The sequence below is a fragment of the Gobius niger genome, assembly GCF_951799975.1.
Source record: "Gobius niger genome assembly, chromosome: 16".
In the NCBI taxonomy this organism is placed as follows: Eukaryota; Metazoa; Chordata; class Actinopteri; order Gobiiformes; family Gobiidae; genus Gobius; species Gobius niger.
In genome coordinates, this window is record NC_136867.1 from 27,139,951 (window position 1) to 27,164,369 (window position 24,419).

Genomic DNA, 24,419 nt, shown 5'->3' on the forward strand with positions numbered 1-24,419 from the left:
TTGTAACTAACCCAGCGTGGAATATCTAGCTGTAGAAGGTTTAAGAAAATTAGAAACAAGGCTTTAAAGTTGTTATTAACAGTGCAATGCTTTCCAATGGGGGACTAGCAGCTATATGGAGGTACTACAGCAATGGCGGCGCTAATGTCGTCGTCACAAAGCAGAGCGGCCATTGGTTGGACCCGAAGTAGAGCGCTGACGTCACTTCCTGTGCTGCAGGTGTGGGGGCTCTTGGTGCCTCTTCAGTGTTTCAGAAAAAGACAATTGTAGATCTCATATGTCTGTTCGGCTCATAAGCTAGCTGTTTGTTTACTTTCTGAAAACCTGTTTCCTTCATGCCCAGTAAGGACTCTCGGCAGTAAAAAACAGCTGAACCTCACAAAAACACAACACTGCAAAACAATGTGGAGCACAGTAAATGTAAATGCAGTCAAAAACGCCTCTGTGCCAAGTAAGAGGGAAGCCACTGCTTGTTTCTGCGCCGCCATGGAAACGAGACTTAATATAGGGCCTGGCTTCACCATTTATTTATCTTTGGCCACAGAAGTATGCATTTGAATGAACAGGCTCCGATAGCCAATTACGTCCAGGTCATTTTCAAAGTTCAATTAAATAAGCAACACAACTTAACAAAACTCTTAAAGGGGCTCGATGCAAGTTTTATACTCACTACTGCCACCTCAGGTCACACGTGTAACTGCAGCTTCTATATTAAGCTCTTAACTCCCGCCTGAACCGAGAGGATCTTTTTCCTCACGTCATCAGATTTTTTTTCCATAATTTTTTTGTTGGGTATTCAACTCTTTTTTTGTAACTTTTTGGTCATTCCTTTGGTCATTTTTTTTGTATATTTTTTTGTCACATTTTGTCACATTTTTGTAATTTTTTTGTCAATTTTTTATCACATTATTGTCACATTTTGGTATTTTTTTTGTCACATTTTTGTTTGTTTTTTTGTCATTTTTTCCTCCATTTTTTTTCAATTTCTTGTGACATTTTTGCCACTTTTTCATCAATTTTTCGTCACTTTTCTGTCAATGTTTTCTCACTTTTTTGTCACATTTCCATCATTGTTTTCGTCTCAGATTTGTTGCTATTTTCACATCTTTTTTCCAGAAGCTTTTGGACTGGGGTAAAGCCAAACTGGAGAAAATGTGCTCGGTTCAGGTGGGAGTTAAGGGGTTAAGCTCGTGCATGACGTCACTTCAGACCCGAATTAACACCTTTTTGAGTGACAGTGCAGGATTTTAGAGGCAGTTGTGGTGAAAATACTTGATTTTAGCATTTTTAACCTCTGTATAGTCCCTTTATCTTGTAACTTTGAGGATCCTGCACGATGTGTCTAGACTGAACAGCCTCATATCACACATTCTCTCATCTGTTCCGAACTTTGCCCCTTTACTGTGATGAAATCAGTGGAAAAGCAGCTTATGTCAAACAAAACCACTCTGATAAATTGCCTCGGGAGCACTCCCCAGAAACTAAGCTTGACAACAAAGTGTTTGCAGTAGGAGTCATAGTAGTTTTTGTAATAGTTGGACGGTTGTTTTTCTGTTTTTTTGTTTGTTTGACAAGGCTTAAAAAAATCAAGTTCAAATTTAGGCTAAAATGGAAGTAACTGGAAAATCATGACTAAAACGGATTTTCTCAGTCAGATGGAAGAGACTACAGCAGGTCCTTAAAGGCTTTAAATGTCTTTTAAAAGCGTGAACTCGGAGGACTGGATTTCCAAGTTTTTTGGAAAATAATGGCAGTGCTCTACTTTTACCGAAATCCACGCAGTAATCTTCACTTTACTGTGCGGATGCCAAATTACTCCTGGTATTATTGCGCCTTACAATATAGTCCCCCCTTTTATCCGTTTAGAAAATCCACATTGTTTAATTTTGTGTAATTATACTTTGTAGTGTAACACTTCACGTAATCATATTTAAATAGGGAAAACGTGGAAGAGCTTGGTAGCTTCTATCTTGACCTGTTTTGGAGCTATAGAGGAGAGGGGGAGAGGCTAAATGCTAACACCGTCTGCGCTGTGTTTACGTGACTGAAGGCACGGGGGAAGACCAGACAGGTCCTAAAGAACTCGTCAAAGCTAAGGTAAGAACATATCTCAGTGTGTAAAAACGGTGGCCTATTCCTTTAATGAGTCACATTACTACGACATCACTGGTCATTTATTGAACAATAAGTTATTTTATTAACTATTTTCTAGCTATTTGACATTATATTTGCCTGGATTCACCTGAACTTTTAATTGTCATATTTATTGCTCTGTTTTTTTGCCTTGATGTTTGGTGCAGCCCTGTAAGGCGACTTCTGTTGTGATATTGGGCTACACAAAACCATTAAACTTGAAACTTGAATATATACTAATAATCGTGACAGGCGTACATTATACTGTAGTTTTGGATGAAATTATACATGACTTTATGCCCACTCCTCATTTTCTGCTGACATTAGCAGTCGTAGTAGTCGTAGTAGTATTAGAGGTAGCAGTAGCCTGTGTAATTCCAGTACTGCGTTCCTCTGGGGAGCGGCCCTTGTATCTGACCTGATATGGGCATAACCCGCTCTGTGTTTATCTGACTGCTGCCTCGGAGTTTGTTCGTGTTTCTGTGGCTCGGGCAGTTTGTTCGAGATAAAACACAGAGCGGGACATTTGCACATATTTGCACTTTGATGACTTGTTCATAATACGTCTGTGTTCACCAGTTTAGGACAGAAGGAGGAGTTTGTGAACTTACAAATGTGAGATACCTGATCCTAGTTATGTACTGTATGAGAGTAGCCTGGCACAAAGCACTATTTTATGAGTTTAAATTGAATACTTTGTCTTTTTTTCTTTCTTTCACTAGCTATTGCATTTTGTTGATTAGAATTGTACGTTTTTCTTCATATAGTGTTCAGACATGGCTCAAAATATCTAAAATTTGGACCAAAATGAGGTTGAAGTGGAGATCAATTAGAATAAGCATCACTAAAACTGAACTTTGACACATTTTAAAGTTTCTTTTAGCGATACTTTTGCTAGATTATTTGTCATATAGAACTATAAAACAGAGTAGTAATGTTAATGAATTCCTTTTCCTTCCATTTAATTTATTTTACGTTTGTGTCATTTTTTTGAGGTGAAACAACCAAGAAAGTTCCTATAATTAAAAAAAAAAATTACCCTTTTTTTTAATCCCCCCTCATTTTTTCAATTTTTTTCCCCAAATTTCCCCCCTCATTTTTTCCCTCCCTAATTTTGACATTTTTCTGTACATTTTCCCCTCTAATTTTCCCCCTGATTTTCCCACCACTACTTTGATTTAAGTACTTGCTGATACCGAATACCGATACGAGTACAAGGCATTTTTTTCAATATACTTTTTGAAGTGAATAGATTGTTTATAGACAGACCTTTTCACAGCAAATCCCACTTTTTATTTTTTATTTTTTCATTCAATATTAGTTTTAATTTTTATTGCATTGTCCATCATAGACAGAACAGCTCATGTCCAAAAGCTCCTCAGTGCCTGTGCTTTATTCATTTATCTATTTTAATTAACAAAAGTATTGACATGTTACTTTTTACTGCAGATAAATGCTCTCTTTTCTCCTTCACTTCAGCTCCGTGTGGATTTTCTCGTGTGTTTATAGTAACTTATCCAGTAGCTTCAGCATTTTGATTTTGCTGCAGCTCATTTTGGCTCAATATAAACATGCTGCATCTCTTTATTGTGGATTTTCTGAGGACTTTTTAGTCGCTGGGTTAGTTTTTCAGATGAATAAACCCCTGGGCATAAAACAGCGTAAGAATTGCCAGAACTGTTAGCTGCGAGTTAGCAACATTAGCCTGTATGTTGTAAACAATGCAGACTCCACTAACAACATTAAGCACTGGTTAAATCCAGCTCAGACTTTGATTTAGGGAGTGTCGTCTGTAATAAAGTCAGCTCTATGTGGAATATTGTATTTACACTAAAGAATTCTCCAGTTTGTTGCTAAATTGTGTCCCTTTTTCCCCGTCCCTCCCATTTCCCCCCCATTTTTTCTTCAATTTTTCATGACCAATAGCATCAAAACTTGGATCTAATGATTATATTTTTTGGCACCTGCTTTTGATATTTTTTCGATTCCATTTATCTGTATCCAGCCCTGGTTTTGAGGAAATAGTCAGACACAATTTCATGGAGATGCAATGTAGATTTAGCAGAAATGTGCCTGTAGATTCGACAAAAGCGGTTCATTTTTGCGCTTTCCCTTCATGTAACTTCTGAGTTGAACATTTCCGAAGCCTCGTCTTTCCTTCGGTCAACACTTCACACCATAAACACTCCCCCGTCTCTTAGAAACCAGCGAGGTGTGTCAGAATAGTTTTAAAACGTGTCACAAAGTCCACTGGAGCAGCTCTGGAGGCCGTTCTGCTGAGTAATGGTTGGGTTTCCTGTTCGTTTGAGGAAGAGCAGATTAAGCGCTGGACGGCGGCCAAAGCATTACGAGAGTTACAGCGGCGTTACAACATGGAGGGAATGAGCTGCAGATGGGGAAGGGCGGGACCGAGAGGAAGAAGTAAGAGGATTTCCAAAGAAGACGAGGAGGTGGAGGAGGAGGCAAACTGTAAACAAATGAAGAGGCTTTTTTTCAGGAGCGTCACCTGATTCTTCTTCACATTATGACTGTGCGATGTTGCAAAAGCTTGTGATACGGTTGTGCAATATTACCTTAGCTTCTCTGTCAATGAAGGCCCAGCATATACAAGGCAACGTGTTTGTGAAATAGGCCTCATGATGAAATAATAACTATATAGAGGCGAGCTGTATAACTAATATAGTGCGGCCTGTGTGGAACATTTAAAAGCAGCTATATGTGACCAAAGTGCTGTACAAGAAACATTATGAAGTGCAATCAATGAGCAAAAAGACAATTACAAGATACAAAAACAATAAATAAGAATTATACATGAGACCTGCTCTGCTTGTGTTGAAGGTCAGGGCAAAAACGACTTAAAAACATTAATAGACTGGGCCATTTTAACATTCACTAAGAACAACCACTGGGGAAGATTCCAAGATTATTCAAAGATGCGCTAGTGGCTTGAAACACTGTAGGAGACAATCATTGTAAAACGCTCTAAAGATACGATTTTGCTGAATATTCCCTCTTTAGAAAGAAGCGGTTTTTCTAACTCTCTCCAATTTTCTCTCTCCCCTCTCTCTCCCCTCTCTCCCCTCTCTCTCCTCTCTCTCCTCTCTCTCCCCTCTCTCTCCTCTCTCCCCTCTCTCTCCCCTCTCTCCCTCTCTCTCCCCTCTCTCCCCTCTCTCTCCTCTCTCCCCCCTCTCCTCTCTCTCCTTCTCTTTCTCCCCTCTCTCTCCCCTCTCTCCCCCTCTACCCCCTCTCCCCTCTCTCTCCTCTCTCTCTCTCTCCCCTCTCTCTCCTCTCTCTCCTCTCTCTCCTCTCTCCTTTCTCTCCTCTCTCTCCCCTCTCCCCCCTCTCCCCTCTCTCTCCTCTCTCTCTCTCTCCCCTCTCTCTCCTCTCTCCCCTCTCTCTCCCCTCTTCCCCTCTCTCTCCTCTCTCTCTCCCCTCTCTCTCCTCTCTCCCCTCTCTCCCCTCTCTCTCCTCTCTCTCCCCTCTCTCTCCTCTCTCTCCCCTCTCTCTCCTCTCTCCCCTCTCTCTCCTCTCTCTCTCTCTCCCTCTCTCTCCTCTCTCCCCTCTCTCTCCCCTCTCTCCCCTCTCTCTCCTCTCTCTCTCCCCTCTCTCTCCTCTCTCCCCTCTCTCCCCTCTCTCTCCTCTCTCTCCCCTCTCTCTCCTCTCTCCCCTCTCTCTCCCCTCTCTCCCCTCTCTCTCCTCTCTCTCTCCCCTCTCTCTCCTCTCTCCCCTCTCTCCTCTCTCTCTCTCCCCTCTCTCTCCTCTCTCCCCTCTCTCTCCCCTCTCTCCCCTCTCTCTCCTCTCTCTCTCCCCTCTCTCTCCTCTCTCCCCTCTCTCCCCTCTCTCTCTCTCTCCCCTCTCTCTCCTCTCTCCCCTCTCTCCCCCTCTCTCTCCTCTCTCTCCCCTCTCTCTCCTCTCTCCCCTCTCTCCCCTCTCTCTTATCTCTCCCCTCTCCCCTCTCTCTCCCCCCTCTCTCCTCTCTCTCTCTCTCCCCTCTCTCTCCTCTCTCTCCTCTCTCTCCTCTCTCCTTTCTCTCCTCTCTCTCCCCTCTCCCCCCTCTCCCCCCTCTCCCCTCTCTCCCCTCTCTCTCCCCTCTCTCTCCTCTCTCTCTCTCTCCCCTCTCTCTCCTCTCTCTCCTCTCTCTCCTCTCTCCTTTCTCTCCTCTCTCTCCCCTCTCCCCCCTCTCCCCTCTCTCCCCTCTCTCTCCTCTCTCTCCCCTCTCTCTCCTCTCTCCCCTCTCTCTCCCCTCTCCCCCCCTCTCCCCTCTCTCCCCTCTCTCTCCTTTCTCTCCTCTCTCTCCCCTCTCCCCCCTCTCCCCTCTCTCCCCTCTCTCTCCTCTCTCTCCCCTCTCTCTCCTCTCTCCCCTCTCTCTCCCCTCTCTCCCCTCTCTCTTATCTCTCCCCTCTCTCCCCCCTCTCTCTCCCCTCTCTCCCCCCTCTCCAGGCGGCCGGGTCTGCTCCTTCTCCCCCTGTATCGAGCAGGTGCAGCGGACGTGTGCTGCCCTCACAGACCACGGGTTCACCGAGCTCTGCACCATAGAGGTCCTTCTGCAGGTCCACGACGTGCGGACCGTCTCTCTGCCGCTGCCCGACTTCGGACTCGACTCGGACCCGAACGAGGACCAGAACCAGAACCAAAACCAGTCCAGCCCCGCCTCATCGACCACCATCAAAACCACCACAACGCCCAGAGAGATCCCGGGACACACGGGGTTTCTGACTTTCGCAACAAAACCCAGAACTTGAGACGAGAACTTTTGGTCAAATCCAGTTTTAATTTTTATAACAGTTTTTGAACAAGAGATTTTTTTTTATTTTAAGTCGTCAAAGACTTTTCTATTGACGTAGATGTTTTCAAAGTTGTCAACTGGATCACGCATGAGCAGTTTTGCCTCTTGTCTTCTCTTAAATGGAAGAGGAAATCTTGTTTTTCACTCTTATTAGACCTTTTCTGGCAGACTGTAAGCATATTTAGCTCACACAAATAAAGTTGACTTCAAATGGGGTTCATGTGAATGTTTTGTCTCCTTCCTATATTAGAAAATGAAGCAGATTGTCCAGTAGAAGTGAAGAACATGCAGTTGAAGCTAGCAGTTAGCATGTAGTTTCTTTCAGTTACTTTTGTGCATTATAACATACAGTGGGATGCGAAGGTTAAGGCACCTCAAAACAAAATTTCTACTAAGTAAGTGTTTTATTTGTCATTGTACAACCGTTCAACGAAATAGTGTCCAGGTGTTAGTGTTAGCCGCTGCGACTGAGCCATGCTGCCACTGTGTGTCAACCTGACCAGCATGTTTTTGGAGGTCGGGGACGGCATCTCGTCATAGAAGGGGGCGGGGCTTCGCCAAGGGGGAAAATAGAATCTTTAGAGAAACACAATTTTCCACTCGTTTTAGCCATTTTTTGGTGGAATTTGAACTTATTTATCACATAAATAAAGTCAAGTGTAAATCGGGCCCATGTGGATATATCTCACAGCAGATTGTTCAGTAGAAGTGAAAAAACGGCAGTTGTAGCTCGCGCTAGCTAGCCGTTGGCATTAGCACGATGCTAACATGAAGCATTCTGTTAGCCTTCTTTGTTATTTATGTATTTATGGGCTTTTTAACCACTGTGCTCCTGTCCATGTCTTTTTATGCTTATTTAGTACTGCTGTGTGCGCTCGAATTATTTCGAACTGCACAACAGCCTGGGGACCACTGATACAGACGGCATCTCTGGAATTGCCCATATAAGGTCATGTTTGAAAACAGTTAAGGGGGAAAACAATTTTGAGAAAAATCGAAACTTTCTCTAATTATTCACAAACTACTTTGACAAATGCTGAATTGTGAATATAGTTTTCTACTAAATAAAGATATAAAGACATGGAGAGGAGCAAAGTGGTTCAACAGCCCATAAATACATAAAAAAAACTGAGAATGCTAACATGATGCTACATGATAGCAGCGTGCTAATGCTAACGCTAGCTAGCGCCTGCTATGACTGCCGTTTTTTCACTTCTACTGAACAATCTGCTGTGAGAAAATATCCATATGGATCTGACTTACACTGGACTTAGTTTGTATGTGATAAATAAATAATATACCACCAGAAAATGGCTAGAAAGAGTGAAAAATTGTGTTTCCCAGAAGATTCTATTTTCCCCACTCGGTGAGGCCACGCCCCCTTCTATGACGAGATGCCGTCTGTATCTATGGCCGAAATCTTCGTCTGGATTTGGGACCAATCACAGAACGAGGAGGGACGGCAAGAAGATGACGCGCTATTGGACATACAGAAGCCTGTAGTTTGTTTACGGATAAAACTTTTTTTTTTTTTTTAAGTTTATATACGGATCCAACATGACAGCAGCGACTCCATATTTTGATCGAGCTGTAGATCGTGTTCTAAATAGTTTAGCTCGAAAGTTTACATCGGATACGACGATACGATTGGCTATGGCCACGTGCAGGCGCATGAGACATTCGTAGCACCTGGAGGAAACCTGGCTGCCTTCAGTTTCGTCTGATCCTCTGAAACGTTGCAGCGCCTCCTGGGTTTGTCCTGGTTTCAGAGCGTGGTGTCCTGCACTGGCCAGCTTCTCCTCTTCCTTCCTAAAACAATGTGGAACACAGACCGTACAAATGGAGTTCACAGAAAAAGGCAATAAACTCAGCTGTACCAAGAGAGAGGGAGGCTGCTGCTTGTGTACACGTTGCCATGACGTGTAAACAATGAAGCAAAATCATCTCCACAATAGTACAAAGTTACAGATGAGGTGTCGGGGAAATAATGGTTTTATTATTTTTCCATGCATCATTAGCGAGGGGTCGTCCACCGGTTGTAAATCGTGGGTTTCTCCAAATAGGACAAGATGAAAGGAGCTTTTCATTTTGAGGCTAAGTAAAATGAATGTCAATCTTCTGTCACCTGCAGATTCCTCATAGTATCACAGCTTTAAAGGCTTTTCTCGGCAGCCAGGAGTGTTTCAGTTCTAGTTTGAGGGATTTCTTTCTTTTTGCCCTTTCTTCCTCACCAAAGTCTTCCAGAACAAAGAGACTTCTGGGCTTCCTGTCACACACGGCTCTTTGGAGGTTTATCCTCAGATCTTCTATGATGTTTAGGTCAGGAGACTTTGAAGCCGGCAGACTCTTGATGAAATCACAACATGGATTTTGAAGTGTTTATAAAGTCAGCGTAGAAGATTTTGCACAGAGGGTGTTACATTTTCCTTCAGAATTTGTTGGAGATTAATTGAACACATTATTGGCTGTGATTACAAATCGGCTTGTATTACGGCTTCGTTCTCCTCAGGGTCAGGGGAGGCAGAGGAGAAGAGTGGACGGTAGTTTCCCGGTTGTAAAGCCTGCCTCGTTTAGCCGGCGTTTTCTGGTTCGCGCCGTTTAATCTCTTTAGCGTATTTTTAGCGGCTAATCCCGGATTTAGCGCGGGATATAAATGGCCTCTGCAAACCAAGAGCGGCCCGTATAATCCCAGTAAACAGTTGTAGTCCCACCGCGACCATTCACAAACGGGACGGGGTGTGTTTACGGGGAGTTTGAATCGTTACTATGGTTACTCTGGCGCTCACAGTTCCACAATCACAATTTGCTACTTTTTATTGCATTTTCATCCTTGTTTTCTTCTCGTTTTTGTCGCTGTTTTACCTGAACCGAGCGCATTCTCTCCTGTTGGGCCGACCTTACCCAAATCTAAAAGTTTCTTGTTTGGAGAGCTATGGGCCAGTCTAACATCTCATTTGAAAGCTAAGAAAGCTGATCTAAACGGATCTTTTACCTTTTGTTGTTGCTGTGTTTACCTAAATTTTTGTCATTTTTCTGCTGCCGACACTTCTCTCTCACTCTCTGGAGCAGCGGCTTCCCTTGTACAAATGGAAACAGTTGAGATTTTAAAGCAGTACTAAGTAACTCTTGCCCCTAGAGGCCATAAGCGCAACTGCAGGTGTTGTAGCAAGTTGAGATTTTTTAACACATTAATTGTTCGTGAGAGTAAGTACTATGCTGACTAAAAAGACAAAGGGAGAGAGGGATATTGTCCATCCATCATTTTTGTCACTCAAACTTGCCTGTAAATACTGTTTAAAGTGATGCTAGCCACAGTTAGCTTTGCCCATTAGCCTGTTAGCTTCTTCTTCGTGATTCCATTAGTGTGTATTGGTGGCTCCGGTCCGGTGGCATCAAGATGCAAGGATGGTTTTCTGGCCAGAGACACCAGGGGGAGATGAAAGACCCTCCAATCATCCCATAGGGACTACGAAGAGGATTTATTAAGGTAAACACGTTACTTAGTACTACTTTAACGTTTCTCAGAGTTTTTAAATGGTTAAATGGTTATAAAAAGTGATCGATTAAACGCAGTGTTTCAAAACGTGTCAACAATGTTGAAAATTTACTTTAAAACGGAGATATTCAGGTCTTGCCTCTTCACATATAGTGCCTGAGGAGGGAGGAGAGAGGAGAAGAGATGAGAAAAGATGAGAAGAGATGAGAAGAGATGAGAAAAGATGAGAAGAGATGAGAAGAGATGAGGAGAGATGAGGAGAGATGAGGAGAGAGGAGAAGAGGAGAAGAGAGGAGAAGAGAAGAGAGGAGAAAACAGGAGAAAAGATGAGAAGAGAGGAGAAGAGAGGAGAAGAGATGAGAAGAGATGAGAAAAGATGAGAAGAGATGAGAAGAGATGAGGAGAGATGAGAAAAGATGAGAAGAGATGAGGAGAGATGAGGAGAGAGGAGGAGAGAAGAGAGGAGAAAAGATGAGGAGAGATGAGGAGAGAGGAGAAGAGAGGAGAAGAGAGGAGAAGAGAAGAGAGGAGAAAAGATGAGAAGAGATGAGAAGAGAAGAGAAAAGATGAGAAAAGATGAGAAGAGATGAGGAGAGAGGAGAAGAGAGGAGAAGAGAAGAGAGGGGAAAAGAGGAGAAAAGATGAGAAGAGAGGAGAAGAGATGAGGAGAGATGAGAAAAGATGAGAAGAGATGAGAAGAGATGAGGAGAGATGAGAAAAGATGAGAAGAGATGAGGAGAGATGAGGAGAGAGGAGAAGAGAAGAGAGGAGAAAAGATGAGGAGAGATGAGGAGAGAGGAGAAGAGAGGAGAAGAGAGGAGAAGAGAAGAGAGGAGAAAAGATGAGAAGAGATGAGAAGAGAAGAGAAAAGATGAGAAAAGATGAGAAGAGATGAGGAGAGAGGAGAAGAGATGAGGAGAGATGAGGAGAGAGGAGAAGAGGAGAAGAGAGGAGAAAAGAGGAGAAAAGATGAGAAGAGATGAGAAGAGAGGAGAAGAGATGAGAAGAGATGAGAAAAGATGAGAAGAGATGAGAAGAGATGAGGAGAGATGAGAAGAGAGGAGAAGAGAAGAGAGGAGAAAAGATGAGAAGAGATGAGAAGAGATGAGGAGAGAGGAGAAGAGAGGAGAAGAGAAGAGAGGAGAAAAGATGAGAAGAGATGAGAAGAGAAGAGAAGAGAAAAGATGAGAAAAGATGAGAAGAGATGAGGAGAGAGGAGAAAAGATGAGAAGAGATGAGAAGAGAGGAGAAGAGAAGAGAGGAGAAAAGATGAGAAGAGATGAGAAGAGAGGAGAAGAGAAGAGAGGAGAAGAGAAGAGAGGAGAAAAGATGAGAAGAGATGAGAAGAGAGGAGGAGAGAGGAGTTAATCAGAAAGGAAAGTGTTGCATAAAAGACGCATTACAGCATCTCAGGTTCTAATCAGTGATTTTGATCAAAACTAGCCTCTGTTTAGCTTAGATTCTCACCTTTCAAACGTCCATAGCATGCATGTCCACATTTAGAATATAGAACACACTGTGGTGCTACAAATTTCAGGAAAAATGGTCTGGATTGTTTGCACTTTACAGCTAAATTCCAAAAACTGCAGCACTCAATGTGTTAAGTGAAAGTAATAAATTAATCTGCAGTAGGAAACACTACAGTAGATTATTCAAAGAAGTACAAATCAGTTCAAATAACTTTGTACGTGAACACGACGGGGACAAAGATTCATCCTTGTTGTGAGTCAGTGGCATTTGCACCTACTGCTCTGGGGTGAAACACATAAACACATTTACTTTTTACTTTGGAGCCTTAATAGAAATGTAGAAGAGCAGAAAGTTTTATATTAATCTTTCAAAAGTTAATGAGTAAAAGCAACAAAAATACAACAAAATGTCAATTTTTTTTTTTTTCATTTACTCCTACTGCTTTGTAATGACATTGAAGTCTCGATGGTTAATTGTGAGTTGCCTCCTGAGAGTCGCCTTTGGTCCGAGCCCTGGGGCAGATTAGGATTGCGGAGGCTCAGTGATGCTATTTCCGTGTCGCTCAGATTAAAACGCGCTCGCCGCCGTCACGCCGCCGTCACGCCGCCGCCGCGCTGATGAACACGGCTTTAGCAAAACAGGAAATGAAGGTGAAAACACATTAATAAGGATAATGTGACAAAAGTAACCAAATCAAGTGCTTTGACCGAAGCAGCGCCCCCTGTGGATGGGTCTTGATGTTCCTGCTTTTGTCCGGTCGTGCTGTGATTGGTCGGGTCAGTTCCTCGTAATCCTCTCACCCGCTCCAGGGATTAAGAGGTTAAAGTTGAGCACACACCGACATTACGCTACCGCTAAACCAGCTTATTATGGACAATTTTGACGTGACGTTTTTGTCCCCAGAGGTAAACACGAACACTGAATATTTGTAAAGGTTTTTTATGTTACTGCAGGGACTCTACAGGAGGCGGCAAGTCCAATTTAAAACTTTTTATTGCACAAACACTATATTTTTAATGCCGCAAATGCAAAAAATCTCGGCATATTCACATCAAGGAACCAGTCACCCATTCACACTCTCATTCATACACTGGAGGCAAGCAGGGTGAAGTGTCTTGCCCAAGGACACAATGACAGTGGGCAGCTGCTGGATACTTTTGTGCATCTTTGCTGTGTGTTTTTTTTTTAGGTAAAGCATATTTTTTACTGCAGAGAGTCCGAACCAGCCATGAAGGACCCGGATTTTTTAAAAAGTAAACATACAGCTAAAAAGTCAGCTAAAGTCTTTACAGTTCAGACATTCGAGACCTACACATTTCTTCTTCTGAAACACAGAAGAGGCGCCAAGAGCCCGAAACACCTGCAGCACAGTGGAGGCGTCACAAGAGGAGCTACAGGAAACAGAGAAGGGACAGATGAGGAGATATTCAGAAGATGGTGTTGTGAGGTGTGTGTGTGTTGAGGAAACTGTGCAGGAGGAAGAGGAAGGAGGAGGTGCAGGTGCAGGACACCACGCTTTTAAACAGGGATGATTCCAGGAGGTGCTGCACCGTTTCAGAGGAGACTGAAGGCTGTGCTACGGTTTCCCCGACCTCAAACATGCTGATGAGGTTGACCCATAATGGCGGCTCAGGACTAACCCAACACCTCATTGCAATTTCGTTGTACAATTACACAATGACAAATAAAGCACTTACTCACATACTTGCACTGCAAAAAGTGCCCTACTAAAAACTAGGAAAAAAATCTTTAAAAAAGACATTTTGTCTTGTTTAAAAGGGACTATAAGGAGTTTAAAAATGTTAAAATTAAGTATTTTCCTCCCCCTACATGTTCCAGCCATGTCCTAATGTGTAGAATGAGCTCAGACCTGTTCACCACAACTGCCTCTAAAATCCTGTACGGTCACTCAAAAATGTCTCACTTCGGCCCGAATTGCCGTCATGCACGAGCTTAATATAGAAGGTGCAGTTACACATATGGCCTGAGGTGGCAGTAGTGAGTATAAAATGGCGAACTTGCTTCCAGCCCCTTTAAGGAAAACTTTCTGCCCATGGGGTCAGCATTTTTTTCTTGCTAAGAATTCTTATTTCTAGAATATTTTTCTTTTCATAAAACAAGAAAGAAACACTAAATTTAAGCAAATAAATAGCTAGAATTAAGCAAAATGTCCTCAGAAAATGGAATAATTTAAGGAAAACATTCTTATTTAGTGAGAAATTGTGGGTATTTTACTTAAATGTTGATTCCATTTCCGAATGATGGATTGAACAGTTGCTCCGTGAGATGTTTAAATCTTGGGAAATCTTTGTATAACTTAAGGCTGCTTTAAACTTCTCCACAGCTTTATCCCTGACCTCTCTGGTGCTCCTTGGCCTTCATGATGTTGTTTAGTGACCGATACATTCCGACCACAGCTCTGAGGGCCTAAAAGAACAGCTGTAATTATACTGAGAGTAGATTACACACAGGTGGCCTCTATTTAACCATTAGGCCAAGGAGTGAACATTCTGGAGTCATTAGGAATGTTTTAAAGGCAATTTAATGCACTCAGAAAATGCTGTGAATACTTATGCACGCCCCACTTTTCACTTTTCTATTATTTGAAAAACAACAGAATCATGTATCATTTTGCTTTCACTTGTGTGTTACTTGTGTGTGAACGTTCAGTAAAAAAATCAAAATAAAATCTTTATGTTTAGGGTTGTAAACATGACAAAATGTGCAAAAGGTCAAGGTGTATGAATACTTTCGAGAGGCACTGTACATGTCAAGTTTTGGATTTGAAAAAAACGGGACATTTTCTAGCACCCGCTGCGATCCGTCCCACCAGCCCTACCAAGCTCCAAGACGGGTGAAAATACTAGTTAGTTTCCCGCCATAACGGGTGTGTACTTGGCTATCTAGGAAATTTTGCCTTGTTTTAGGAGGTTCAAAACTCAATAAATCAGGCCTGGAATTTGATATTGAAATATCGCTCTGAAGAAACCTCACCTGAACCTACAGCACATTTTCTCCAGTTTGGCATTACCCAAATCTAAAAGCAAAAATGTGGCAAAATAGCGACAGAAACGAGCCAGGAAAGGAGCAATAACACAATGAAAAATCAACAAAAGCACAACTAAAGAGTGATGAAAAAACAACCAAAAAGTCCACAAGAAAGAGCGACAACAACGTGATGAAAACGTGACGAAAACACGACAAAAAACTATGAAAACACAACAAATAAGCTTAAAAAAATTCCTTAGAGACAGAACCTACAACAGTTACATTGCTCAACTGTACAAATGTCAAAACCAGGCTTGGGACAGGTTTGTGCACTAAATCTGTTCTCTGGAAAGGCGTCACTGTGGGCCTCTGGTGCCAAACCTTGTGCCCTGATCTGAACTGCCATGGAATCAAGCTTGTCATTCCTCTCAAACAATGTGATTCAAGTCGGGACAAACCAAATATTTGTTCAATCCTTTTTCTTGAGGCTTTTTCTCTTGATCTTACTTAGGTTTTTGGCAGGACACTAATGTGTGAAGGGAATTGACTTTCGCTTCAATGGGACACCTCATGTTTCAGGTATTAATTCATTGCGCTTGGTGCATAAAAAGGAAAAATAAATAAGTGAGACTGGAGCCACTGGGATTTATACCTCCACATATTACATGGTTGTAATTTCCAGAGAACCATGAGCATTAAAGCCCCTATCAGTGTTAATTTTGACAACATATTTTAATTTAGTTTTAGTCTTTTGACTAAAATATAATGTAATTTTAGTCGAGATTTAGTCGAAAAAATCTTTTCAATTTTAGTCTAGTTTTAGTCGACTAAAATTAAGACGAATTTAGTCGACTTTGCATTGATAATATTCATTATGATCATATTTAATCTTGTTCCTCTGCTTCATGGAGCTGCTCCACATGAACAAAGCTCAGAGCTGATCCTTTGGCAGAGAATTTACATATGAGGCTCTTTCAGACGGTCAATAGAAATTTGGATGATTTTAGTCTCTCCTTTTCATTTTTGATTGAATATTTTATTTTCGAGCTACACAAAACAGACACAAAAGCGAGAAAAACAATAATAATAATTACAAAAAAAACAGCATTCTAGCTCGAAAAGGAGTGGGAAGAAGACAAGCTTATTAACTCCCACCCCCGATTCACTTCAATAATAATGTGGTTGCAATAATAACATATGGTTACATATTTACATCAAAGGCAACAATGCATTACATTAAGTCAACCATCACAGTATGTTACACTTTATAACAAGTGTATCATTTATTTTATTTTATTTTTTATTTATTTTATTCCTTATGCCTGATTTATTACCATGTTAGTATTACTGCTATTCATCATCATCATCATCATCATCATCGTCACCGTCATCATCATCATCATCGTCGTTGTCGTCATCGTCATCATCGTCATCATCGTCACCATCATCATCACCACAACCCATGTAGCATTACTTGTGTCAATGTGCATGAATAATACATAACACACCCTGCATTTATTCATGAAAGGTATTGTATTGACTGATTGATTATTTTAGTCGACGAAATTAACACTGGCCCCTATGCCTGTTTTTTTTTTCTAGCATTATTTTTCTTTCATCTTCCAGTATATTCGAAACTCCCCAAATTGTGGAAATAATACTGTGCATTCATGTCAATGTTATGAACCTGGGGCTAGTTTCCCAGCATTTCTGTGACAGTGACTTGGAAAAGCCACATGTGCCTTTAAACTCATCCCTGTGCAGAATTGGGACGTTTATAATGAGTTTGGACCACAACTAGCAATTTAACCGTGCCCTGTCTTCAGCTGAGCAACAAAAAATCTAAACTTCTTCCTCATTATGATTGTCATGGTTTTTGTTTGTTTTTTCATCACGTTTTTGTTGCTACGTTACACGCAAAAACTGAAATGCGGCCAAAACGCAAGTGGCAAGTGGCAAAAAAGCAACAAAAACAAATAAAACGTGATAACAAGGGAGAAGCTTAGATGAGTTTTGTAGGTCTTAGCTTTCAAATGAGGCGTTACACTGGCGTACAGGCTCTAAACCCCAGTCGAGAAGCTTTTAGTGTCTGTGGGAGCTTTTAAAGTGGGGATGTTGTTGCAAAAATGTGAGATGTGAGGATTTTTAAATAAATATAAAGAAAACAATTGAGAAATGAAGACTATGGAATTTGTCTCCTGGTAAAACTTCACATGTTCCGAGAGAAAAATGTCCCCAACCTTTTTTTTTTTTTCATTCACTATAATCTGTTGATTAACCTCTTAGCTCCCACCTGAACGGATCCTATTTTCTCCAGTTTGGCTTTGTCCTAATCAAAAAGCTTCTTCGGAAAAAAGCACCAAAATGGCCACAAAAAATGAGAAGAAAACAAGGATGTAAACGTGACAAAAATTCAACAACAATGTGACAAAAATGTGACAAAAACTCAACCGAAGAGTGACAAAAATTCAACAAAAATGTGACAAAAATGTGACAAAAACTCAAACAAAGAGTGACAAAAATTCAACAAAAATTGAGGATTTTTAAATATAAAGAAAACAATTGAAAAATGAAGACTATGGAATTTGTTTCCAGGTAAAACTTCACATGTTCTGAGAGAAAAACATCCCAAACCTTTTTTTTTTTTTCCATTTCAAATGAAAAGCTGACAATAATCAAAGGTCTGCACTGTTGCGTAACCAGCCTCAGTCCTGATGGAGGCCGGTTTAAGACTCTGTGAGCGTTTTATCAATGAGTTCCTTCCACAAAGACCATTCACAAACTTGGATCCATTTCCCCTGGAGCAAAAACCAGCTCAATCCAAACTGAAGACAATCAGTGCCTCATTCTCTGGTGCGTTTTAGCCTCAACAGAAGAGGGATTTGAAGACATTTGTTCCATCGTTATGTCCAAATTTCCCTTCGTTATCCCGAACATCCGATTTATATTCAGTGAAAGAAAGTAATACATGTGAGCCATTATGCATTTCTCACTAGATTTGCTTCACAAAGTTGCCATTATTAGTAACCGGCCTTAGTCCTGGTTGCTTTTAGCTTCAGACTCTGCTGTGTTTTATCAATGGCCTCCTCCTCCTCCATTCACAGACCTCCCCCCCCTCTGACGGTCTCTCGGCTGAGTTTAGTTTTGTGTTTTCTTGGCCGTGTGCTCCTCTGTTTTTCCCAGACGTCTCCCAGTCTTTATAAAGCTCCTCTGTGGTCGTTTCCAGGCTGATTCACCGTCTTCCCTGCAGAGAACTCTCTCCACCTCCGGACTTCTTTGTTGGTGCTGTCGGCGGCGGCTGGTGACGTGAGCCGGGTTCGCTGAGGTGTTTGTCACTGCGCTCCTTACAGAGGTCAGATCGGGACGAAAAAATCCAGCCCCGAACTGACCCGAGCCCGACCTGACCCGAGCCCGACCAGTCCACTCAGTCTCCATGCTCCTACAGACACGCTCAGCACGTGTTTGTATGTGCACTCCCCCCGCAGCTTCACCTTCCTGGTCGTAGGAGGGAAAAGGCTGGTGCAGAAGATACCAGCTCTGTAACACTGTGAAATAACTACACCTTATTGAGCCTTAAAGGTGCACTTTGCAACTTAATGTGTAAAATAAAGTTCTTATGAGTGTGTATTTGGCCTTTCAGTGATCGAGTGGCTGTGTGGGTGGTTCGCTTGGGGCCTTTGCTTTCCATCCCAGTGGCTCCTAAGATGCTTCAGGATGAATTTTATGTCAGGTTTTTTGGAAATTCTGGTTTAAAGCAGTACTACGTAACGTGTTGATCTGACTCAATTTATCTGTAGTCTGTTCATCACTATTCACATGGTGTCTCCTGTCCCACTCCCCCTGGGGAGTGCCTGTCTAGATCGAACGGAGGAACCTGCATTCTGGAATCTGAGGACTGGACGGTCTGTGATCTTGGCCCGTCTGCTGAGGGATCCTTCGGCCCTGGGTCTCTATAGCCTGTCCGTCCATGGGAGTGGATCTCTCCTTCTGTGGTTCTCCCCAAGGTTTCTCTTTTCTCCTGCCGGGTTTTTGAGTTTTTCCTTGCCGTGCTGGAGAGTCTAAGGACGGGGGACGCCCGCGCCGCTCATCGCTACCTTTGGACATTATATTTGCCATTATATTTACCTGAACTTTTAATTGTCATATTTATTGCTCTGTTTTATTGCCTTGATGTTTGGTGCAGCTGTGAGGCGACTTCTGTTGTGATATTGGGCTATACAAAACCATTAAACTTGAAACTTGAAACTTGATCTTAATAAATCTTTTCCGTAGTCGAATTCTGGGGGTAATGCAAGTGTTAATGGGATGATTGGGGGATCTTTCATCTCCCCCTGGTGTCTCTGGCCAGAAAACCACAATTGCCACATTGCTGTCTACAGGTCAGAGGCCCCAATACACACTAATTACGAAGAAGAAGCTAACAGCGCCACTAAAGCAGTATTTGTGCCCCGTCGCGAGAACTAGGGACACGAGTCGGCTGACTCAGTTTCCCACAAATCGATAAAGAAGACTTTTTTTTTTTTTAATTGCTGATTTTCCTTTTTTTGCAGAATCTTCTAGTTGAGATCACGAAGAAGCCTCTCCATGTTTAAGCTAGCAGTAATGGTATATTTAAAAGTGTTAATTGTGTCATTGTGTGTGTGTGGCTTCATTGTTATGCAACGCTTCCCCGTGTGTGGCTGACGGAGGCCGCTCCTGCTAACGCTGGAATACTACTGCAGAAGTTTGTTTTTCTGCGTGAAGCCAGTCTTCCAGGCTAACTTTTCCAGTGCGACTGATGATTCCCTGCACCAGTGTTAATTTCGTCAACTGAAATATTTAGTCTTAATTTTAGTCAAAGTGATATTTTTGGTGACTAAAACTAAATTAAAAGTTTCTCATGAGACTAAAACTATGACTAAAATGTCCAGATATTTTAGTCGACCAAAATAAGACTAAATAAAAATTAAAAGGAATGACTAAAATCATCCAAACTTATATTGACCGTCTGAAAGAGCCTCATATCATGTTAATTCACAGCCAAAGGATCAGCTCTGAGCTTTGTTCATGTGGAGCAGCTCCATCAAGTCGAGGACCTTGATTAAATATGATTATAATGAATATTATAAATGCAAAGTCGACTAAATTAGTCTTAAATTTAGTCGACTAAAACTAGACTAAAATTGAAAAGTTTTATTTGACTAAATCTCGACTAAAATTAAGTTACATTTTAGTCAAAAGACTAAGACTAAAACTAAAATAAAATATGTTGTCAAAATTAACCCTGCCCTGCACAGCGCCCCCTACTGACCATTACGTTTCCCGACACAGAAAGATGTAGCGCAGATTTGCATAACTCTGCATTGAAAAGAACTGAGCGACGAAAAGGGAATTTGATCACAATAATGAACGAGTTTTCCGAGCAGAAGGCCCGCAAAGGTTTCTTCAGAGCGGTGAGTGAAAGTTTGTGGTCGCTGTGCCATCGTGTCTGTTTGCTTTTTGATGAGGCCATTGTTGTGCTGTAAGCTAACGTGCAGTGTTCAGTTGGATTGGATTTGTTAGCGTTTTGTTTTTGGTCGTAAAACTGTGTGTGCAGGTTACGGATAATATAATGTTGTCATTATCCATGGCACTAATGACCGTGTGTGAGTTCTTCTTTCCCTCAGATCAAATGTGTGTGTGTTTAGAAAATGTTGCTAGTTGTCGAATCCCTGAAATTGAACATTCCATCCTTATGAAAAAAAATAATGAAGCCAGGTGCAATACTATCATATGGCGAGGTATGTTTTGTCCTTTTCATGGCATTTATATAGTTTCTGTGGTTTCTTTATCATTAACATCTTATAACATGAAGTTTAGTGGACACTGGATGTGTATCTGACCCATAAAAAGCACAAAGTTGACTGAATTAGCATTAGCTTGATTTAGCATTTAGCTCAGAGACACTTTTAAACAAATTCAAAAAGTCTGTGCATTCATTAATGATTTCGTGGCTTTGACCTAAATGTGGTCGATGGTTGACACTAGCTTTGCGCTAATTGATGGCTAATGCTAACGGCTATAGGAAAAATGCATTGAGCAGAATAACGGACGCTGAAGAGTCTCCTGGATTAGCTGACTCGCTAACTGTCACCGCTTCTCATTTTATTTCTACAGGAACGAGTATGATTCATAAGCTAATGTTACAAACGACAACATTAGCCAAAGCTAATTCTCACAGTCAAACCGCCTGTAGTTACAAATATAAGCACATTAAAGGGCAGTGGAGCTGCTGTACAGTGACAGCACCAGCCGAGAACAGGTTTTGTCCGTTTCTTTTCGCGACCCGCCGCTCGAGACGGGTTCATTTGGCTCGGTGCCAGCGGCGGCGCGTCGTGTGGAGTTTTAATGAGGCGCGTTCCCACAAAAACAAAGGAGCAGTGTTCCAGCCAGAGGACGGGACTGAACCTCGGCCGCACATCTTTTTATATGGAAATGTGCTTTTAATTCCCTGTTGTTTCCAGAGATTATTATTTTATGCGACCTGTAATTACAGAATGTTATGATTTGTACTATTCTAATTTACCTGGATGTGACTGATCTGATCTGTTCTGCGGCCGCTGCAGTTGGTCAGGTCTAAATTCAGCTTCACAAGGAGCTGAACATCCTGAAAGACCAGGTTATTCCAACAATGATTCCTTCTTCCCTGATGGCACAGGCATAATCCAAGATGCTAATGCCAGGATTCAGGGCGCTGCAGGGGGCATGAGATGGAGTCCAAATGTTAACCTCATTGAGAATCTTTGTTTACTTTATTGTCCCCGTAGGGAAATGTGTCCTCTGCATTTAATCCATCCTTCGATGCCGCTGGGGCGACCCATAAGGAGCAGAGGCCCCGCGACCCATCTCCATGACCATCTCCATGACCCATCTCCATGACCATCTCCATGACCCATCTCCATGACCATCTCCATGACCCATCTCCATGATGTGGAGCTGGAGGATTTTCAGAAAGGTCTTGTCCTGATGGGAATCGAATCCGGACCTTCTAGCTGTGAAGCGGAGGTGCTAACCGCTGTACCACCACGCTGCCCCTTTCTTTGGGATGTGCTGGAGACGGCTTTGCACAGTGGTCACTCTCTCCCATCATCAATACTGATATAAAATGAATGCAACACTTTGCAGAATCTGACTGAAGCAAAGCCACCGTGAATATGTGCTGTAATCAAAGCTAAAGGCACTAAGGCCTTCAATAAGAGCGAGTTACTTTCTTTTTGGTTGGGCAGTTGCTTTGTTTTAGAACCAAAAAATATATTTTCAAGGTGAGATGCTGCTGAAAAACTCAATGTTTGTTGCAATTTTCTGATTATATAATAACAGAAATAATAGTACATTGTATTAGTTTAGCGTTTTTGCAAACACCAAATGCTTCACAGAAATACAATGAGGTTCAAACAAACTTTCACAACATTTTGGGAATATTTTTTACTTTTCTCTTGCATTCGTCTCCAGCAGGTTAGACTGTAACGGCTGTGGAACATCCAGAACCAGGAAATACGACCATATTAGTCCAGTGCTCCGGTCTCTGCACTGGCTTCCTGTCACTCAGAGAATTGAATTTAAAACAGCTCTGCACCAAAGTCCATCTCTGACATGTTAGAGCCGTATGAACCATCTCGGGCCCTGAGAACCTCAGGGAGGGGTCTCCTGGTGGTTCCAAGAGTCAGGACTAAACATGGTGAGGCTAAAGCTAAAATCTGGAACAGTCTTCATGAGGATGTGAGACAGGCCTCAACTCGGACAATGTTCAAATCCAGTTCTTTTAAGTGAGACACTGATAGTATTTTATCTGCTTCTTGCTTCATACAGTTATGAATTAATGATTATTTTGATGTTTGATGGATTTGTCTTATATGTTTACTGTGAAATACTCAGTGTAGAAATTCTCTCTACAAATGAATTTGATTCAGTGAGACCTGATGAGAACCAGAGAGAGTGAGATTAACCAGCGACAATTACTGGGTTTCGAGTTTCGAATTAAAACATGGATCTAAATGAATTATTAATAATAATGACCGGCCGGATTAGAAAATGCAATACCTCCAGGCCACCGTACTGTAACGTCCAGCTTATTACAGCGCTTTGACTGAGTCTCGATGAGAAGCGCTAAATATTTGATGTGAAACTGGACTCGGATCTGGAGCGGCGGCAGAAAGGAGCCTTTGTGCCTCTGAGCAAAGCGAAAGTGGGTCACTCCATTTTTAATGAGCGGCTGAACCCCGGCCCGAGAGGAGAGCGAGGGGCGGGGCATCGTCCCGTCTGCCGCCGCCGCTCAGTGAGGAGGCTGTGGGTTCAACTCCTCACGCCTCTGTGGAAGCTGCATGTCCCGTCTTAATATTGGATTGTTTAACCTCTTAACTCCCACCTGAACGGATCCCATTTTCTCCAGTTTGGCTTTACCCTAATCAAAAAGCTTCTTGGGGAAAAAAGCACCAAAACAGCCACAAAAAAATGAGAAGAAAACAAGGATGTAAACGCAACAAAAAAGTGACACAAATTAAACAAAAATGTGACAAAAATTCAACCAAAAAGTGACAAAAAATTAAACAAAAATGTGGAAAAAAATTAAACAAAAATGTGAAAAAAATTAAACAAAAATGTGAAAAAAATTAAACAAAAATGTGACAAAAAATTGAACAAAAATGTGACAAAAATTAAACAAAAATGTGACAAAAATTAAACAAAAATGTGACAAAATTAAACAATTTCTTTTTTACAAAAACTCAACAAAAATGTGACAAAACAAAAACATAAAAATGGTGACACAACACAGCAACAACGCAAGGTAAAAGATCAGTTTTATGGGTCTTAGCTTTCAAATGAGGTGTTACACAGACCTATATAATGGCCATAGAGGACATTATATGTTTATGATGTCACACATATGTTTATCATGTCTGACAGGCTATCACTTTAAAGGGGCACTCTACAACTTTTTAATGTAAAATAAAGGTTGAAGGTTGTGAAGTGTGAAATTATGTCATGTTTTTTAGGGTTTCTGAAAGGATTGTATCCGTAACCTTGGAGACGGTTCAACCAGCAGTGAAACTCTACCAGAAACCCTAAAACACAATTGATCCTGGAGCGTCCTACAGGCCACCGGGATGGTAAGTAAAGGCACTAAGCTAACCACCCAAGTATCAAAAAGTTGCATAATGTACCTTTAAAGTGAAGCCTGGAAGTCTAAAGGTTTTACAAATTGTACAAAATGAGCAAAATCAAACACCTGGTCTTGTATTTTTGGTGTATGTAATAATATAATCCCCTCCTGGAGCCGCCACCTTAACGTGGTGGAGGGGTTTGAGCTTTGTGCCCCTGGTAGGGTCTCCCATGGCAAACAGGTCCTGGGTGACGGGTCAGACCAAGAGCGGTTCTGAAGCCCCTTATAAGAGACCAACAGGCCCGGGTAGAACCATAAGGCCGTCCTTCTGTGGACCCACCACCTGCAGGAGGAGCCATAAGGGGCTGGTGCCATGTGATGATAATATATATATATATATAGGCCTATGAATATATGTCCCTCCTTTC

General features: G+C 41.9%; 1 protein-coding gene and 1 long non-coding RNA gene across 2 annotated transcripts in view; one reads left to right on the forward strand and one right to left on the reverse strand.

Annotated features, from left to right (window-relative positions):
- The window catches only part of trmt61a (tRNA methyltransferase 61A), a 43,369-nt gene extending 36,461 nt beyond the window's left edge, over nt 1–6,908 (forward strand). Inside the window, exon 5 of the mRNA XM_079573565.1 lies at nt 6,574–6,908. Coding sequence (XP_079429691.1) covers nt 6,574–6,875 — 302 coding nt within the window. The 3' untranslated portion in view covers nt 6,876–6,908. The remainder of the gene's footprint in view (nt 1–6,573) is intronic.
- LOC306975845 overlaps nt 3,683–24,419 on the reverse strand; it is a 54,834-nt gene continuing 34,097 nt past the window's right edge. The window contains exon 2 of the long non-coding RNA XR_013793725.1: nt 3,683–3,817. This is a non-coding gene — a long non-coding RNA (uncharacterized lncRNA). The remainder of the gene's footprint in view (nt 3,818–24,419) is intronic.